The sequence below is a fragment of the Lycium ferocissimum genome, chromosome 1 (assembly GCF_029784015.1).
Source record: "Lycium ferocissimum isolate CSIRO_LF1 chromosome 1, AGI_CSIRO_Lferr_CH_V1, whole genome shotgun sequence".
NCBI classification, from domain to species: Eukaryota; Viridiplantae; Streptophyta; class Magnoliopsida; order Solanales; family Solanaceae; genus Lycium; species Lycium ferocissimum.
In genome coordinates, this window is record NC_081342.1 from 8,056,381 (window position 1) to 8,060,875 (window position 4,495).

At 35.7% G+C, this 4,495-nt stretch overlaps 1 protein-coding gene across 1 annotated transcript; it reads right to left on the reverse strand.

Moving 5' to 3' along the window:
* Positions 1 to 1,550: 1,550 nt before the first annotated feature.
* On the reverse strand, positions 1,551 to 3,542 carry LOC132068334 (uncharacterized). Its single transcript, XM_059461909.1, has 3 exons — positions 3,172 to 3,542; positions 2,632 to 3,026; positions 1,551 to 2,440 (listed from the first exon to the last, which is right to left on the reverse strand). The coding sequence occupies exons 1-3, from the start codon at positions 3,368 to 3,370 to the stop codon at positions 1,784 to 1,786; spliced, it is 1,251 nt and encodes a 416-aa protein (XP_059317892.1). The 5' UTR covers positions 3,371 to 3,542; the 3' UTR covers positions 1,551 to 1,783.
* Between the last annotated feature and the right edge of the window lie 953 nt (positions 3,543 to 4,495).

Genomic DNA, 4,495 nt, shown 5'->3' on the forward strand with positions numbered 1-4,495 from the left:
GCTGGTTAGTCGTGTGAGGATCACGTGAGTTGATAAACCGTTAAAAGTGCTCAGCTTAGGAATATTTGAAGGATAATCTTTGTTAAAAGTAGTAATATTTTAAGGATCTGGTTAATCCAACGGTTATACTTAAATTACTATTGTATCACCTATATATATTATGATACCAGAATAAATTGCTTCTAGCTATCTGCCTGTCCCTTAATCATAGAAAATGGAGATCAGAGTCCTTTCTTTTATGGCTAAGAAAATCATAAGGAGTACTATACTCATTCTCTTGCTTCTCTCTGTTGGTAAGTAAATGTACTTAATTTGATCTTTTTCACATTTATTTTATCACCATTATTTCAGGAATTAAAAAAAAAAAAATTATGACGATCATGCTGGTCTTGGATTTGGCCGTGCCTTTTTAGACTGATCAGGCTCATGCAATGTGACGTCAATGAGAAATGCATTTTAAAAAGTTCAAGAAAATTATTCTTAGAAGAAGGATTTTATTTCGAATTTTTGCGAATCAAATTACTTGTTTTCAGGGGCAGAGGTAGGGGAACGGAAGGGCATTTATCTCCCTGCTATATAGTAGATGTATCTATAGTAGAGGTTGAATTCCATTATTTTCTTCATTTGTTTATTTTTTTTTTTATATATTTTAAATTTTCTTAATGAAAATCCTGGCTCATCCACTGCTTGTTTCCACATTTATTATACTTTTGTTTCTTTTTGCCTGATTTGAGATCCTATTTTTATTTTATTTTTCTTTTTTTGGCATAGTGGTTGTGGCAAGAGGAGGTGATGATGAAACTGCGCCAGCGTGCCAAGGAAAATGCGAGGAGTTTGCAGATTGTGATGAATTTTGCAAAAGAATAGGATTTAGTTCTGGCCAATGTATTCCACCCCTTGAGCAATTCTGTTGCTGTGACCCATAAAAATAGATTTTATGGTTTTATGTTGCTCCCAATAAGTATGTAATTTTTTTTGTTCGTGGTATTTTTCGTTGAATTTAATTGATAATTCTTATTAACTCATATTTTATCCATTTTCTCTATTATCATAAATTTGGCAATTTGCGTTGATCGAATTAATTTTCAATTATGAGTATTCTACTATGGAATACAAACATTCCTATTGTATACACTGATTGTTTCGTTTGTGAACAAGTCATACTGTGATTATAACGTAGGAATTATAATACACAAATTATTAGTGACATACTACTATTTGACGGATAAAACAATCTCATATTTTATCCTAAAAGTATTGTCTCTTATCCTTGTTCCAAACGATCCCGAAAATGAACATCGTTAGCTTGTAGCATGGCATTAAACAGGAAACGTCCTTTTTAATGTAGTTACGAAGATTGGTCCAGCATTAACAGTTAGTTTCTGGATGACCCTTCGGCTTTTGACTTTTCAGAAATTATTTTTGAAGTCTCTACCTGGGTTACTCAAATTAATCTCTGAGTATTTCTTCTGCCTAAGCCAATGCGTTACAAAGGTGATGGCAGAAGCAGGTAAAAACACGTTGCATAAAGTAACAGAGGAAACCAGAGCAAGCTTACTGAAGCTGATGCCAATTATTTTCAATATATGACCTATTGCATTTCTTAACCACATACAAAATGTCCCATCTGTAAAGATGGAAAAAACATGTAAAACAAAGATTTTCATGATGTAGAAATGATTTAAATTATTATGTTGTGGATCTTGACCAAAGGCTTTTACTTGATTGAGCTACAAGGACTTGGCAATGTCGAACGGTACAATATAGAACCAAATTTAATGTACTAGCCAATTTGCATAAAGAGAGATTGTATTGCAGCCCATTGATCAACTAAGTTATTCAACTTAGCACTAGTAATTGTCATCACCAGGTGTTTTTCTTTGGTTCTACTCGCTCTTTCCTCTGCCAAAGAAACCAAATGTTTCGACTGCTTGAAATTTTCACGCCTCTGTTCAGCTACCCCATCCTGCTCTTTTTGCACTGCCTCCAATTGTGCCATCAATTCCTCCTTCTTGCTTTGAAGTTCTTCGTATCTAATCTTGAGGCACTCTTCATCTTTCGCTGAAGTCGCCTCCATAATTCTAGTTTTCTCCAAGTCAGTGAAGAACTTTTGACTGTGCATCTGGGATCGAGAATACTCTCTCCAGCTATGCACAAGGGAAGTAAATTCAAGCTTGAGTTCAACTATCCTCTTGGCTTGTTCTTCTGAAAACAAAAGGTGATTGTCAGCTAGGATTGACAATGTTTCTTTCATGGAAGCCTCGTTCTCGGGGTCAGTGAGATCTTTCAGAGGCAACGCAATTAAGTTGTTGAAAAGAAGCTTCGCGCTCTGTGCAGTGTTTTCATTGCAGGATAGTGAGTTCAACTGCTGTATTGATGTTGACTCGAGAGAAGGTTGAACTCCAATACGAGTAAAATCCATACCATCCATGACGTTACCCTGATAGAAAGAAGAGCTCAGAAGTATATATCAATTATTCTTGAAGTAAAAGACACTTGTCTGGAATTTCCTCTTAGTTGCAAGAAACCTGTATTTGTTTTGAATTCTAATTTCTCCAATACACAGAGAACCAAGAAAAGGTAAATGTTTTGAAATGATGGCTTAAAAAAGGAAAGACGGAGTATGCTCACGTTGATCGACTCTGAATTGGGACTCTGATCCTTGTTAACGCCTTCAATAGTCCAATTTATTGATTTGAGGCAAGACGAATCTTTAGTAGCACAATCTAGTGCCTGCCTTTTGGAAGTACAGTTCTGTATTTCAAAAGGCTGTAATTCCCTATGATTATTGGCATCCACATTATCTTCTTCTATTTCCCTCCTTTTTCTCTTTTGCATGGAAATAAAAATGGTGTCTCTGTCCTCGCGTGGCACACCATTTTGTGGTGGTTGAGATGTTCTCAACTCAGCAATCGATGCATTGCACCTGCGAGCAGAGATGAGACACCCGTCTTTCTTTCTTTTGGCAGTTGGCCACCTGCGAATGCCATACTTCCTGCATAGTCGCTTAAATGTAGAGACACTAACTGCAGGACCAAGAATTTTAAATAAGAAGATACTATCAGTAATATAGAAAAGCTTATTTCCTAGAGGATGGGATTCTGAAAAATAAAATAAACATTATCATATGTATAAAACAGGACCCTATCGAAATTAGAACTCAGAGCTTACCTTCAAGGCTTTCGGCAGCCTCTTCACGATTCTTCTTGCCATAATATTTTTCAATGTCTTGTAAACTAATCAATCTAGCAGCAGTCCATATTGTGCTTGACTTCTTTTTTTCGTTTTGAATGTTTTTTTGACTGTCTATAATAAGCTGTTGGCTCTCATGACTAGCAATTGCATCGTCCTCGAATTCTTCCAATAACATATGTCGCCCACTTGATGAACTTTGATCTACTGCATAATCAAGATATGGAGATGAACCATATTGTTTTTGCTGCAAGCAATATGAAGTGTTCAGACAAATTCTAACAATATTTTTTGCTTTAGGATAATTGGAAATGTACGTTCTAGACAAAGTATAATAGACATGACAATTTTTTTTGTTTTTGTTTTTTTTTTTTTTTTTTTTTTTTTTTTTTTGACAATGATAACAATAGACATGACAAATTATTCTGCTGATAGATGTCCCCACTTAAGGAATTTCAAGGCTAATAAAAACATATCTAGAAGTTAGAACTGATAAAACCAGAAGAAAACTGCACCTGTTGATAAGAAAAAGAGCAACAACTCAGCAGAGTTAAGACTAACCTTGTATTGACCAGGGCTTCTTTGACCTTTGGTAGTTAAGCGAGCTTTCTGCGAAAAGTATGAAATCTCAAAGAATCCAATATCTGACTCTTCAGGGGGTACCGAGAGCCTCAGAGACAAAATCCCATGAGAAAGGTAATCTTGGGAATGACCGGGTGAAGAATGACGTTGTGCGCGATAGGCGAAATTGACACTTGAAATGCGGAAAGATGAAGTAATGTCGAAAGATGAAGTAATGTCGGAAACACGTCCCTGAATTTTACAATCTTCATGCACTTCTCCATTTAGGTAGAGACTATAAACAACTGAAGCTACCCTAGATGGATCTACCTTAATGTTGCTCCCACTAGGAAAGAAGGATTGTATTGAGTGAGAATATTTTCCTCTGTTATCTGCAGCTTGATCAAGGAAAAGTTCATTCTCACACTCAAAAACAACAAAAGATCTGACATTTTGGCTGTTAGTCTTTCTGGATGAACACGCTTTTGAAATGGCATCACACATAGTGGATCTCATCAGGTTTCGCAATAAAAAAGCAAATTCTACATCCATCTGCAATTGCTGCTGCAGTAAAGGAAACTCCAAATCAGCAGTTCCTATTGTTCATAAAAGAATAAAATGACGGTCTCAAAAACACGGTTTCTTAGTTCTTACTATGGGGATTCAAATCCAAAATTGTGGTTAAGAATACTTTTTCTTTTTTCTTCCTACTTTACTTTGACATACTTTCAAATAATATTAG

Excerpts from the sequence above, each read along its gene's own strand:
- LOC132068334 (XM_059461909.1), bottom strand. The coding sequence starts at position 3,370 with ATGTTATTGGAAGAATTCGAGGACGATGCAATTGCTAGTCATGAGAGC. Across the intron at positions 3,027-3,171 it reads GGCTGCCGAAAGCCTTGAAG|TTAGTGTCTCTACATTTAAG; the intron begins GTAAGCTCTGAG and ends TTGGTCCTGCAG. Across the intron at positions 2,441-2,631 it reads CCAATTCAGAGTCGATCAAC|GGTAACGTCATGGATGGTAT; the intron begins GTGAGCATACTC and ends TCTTTCTATCAG.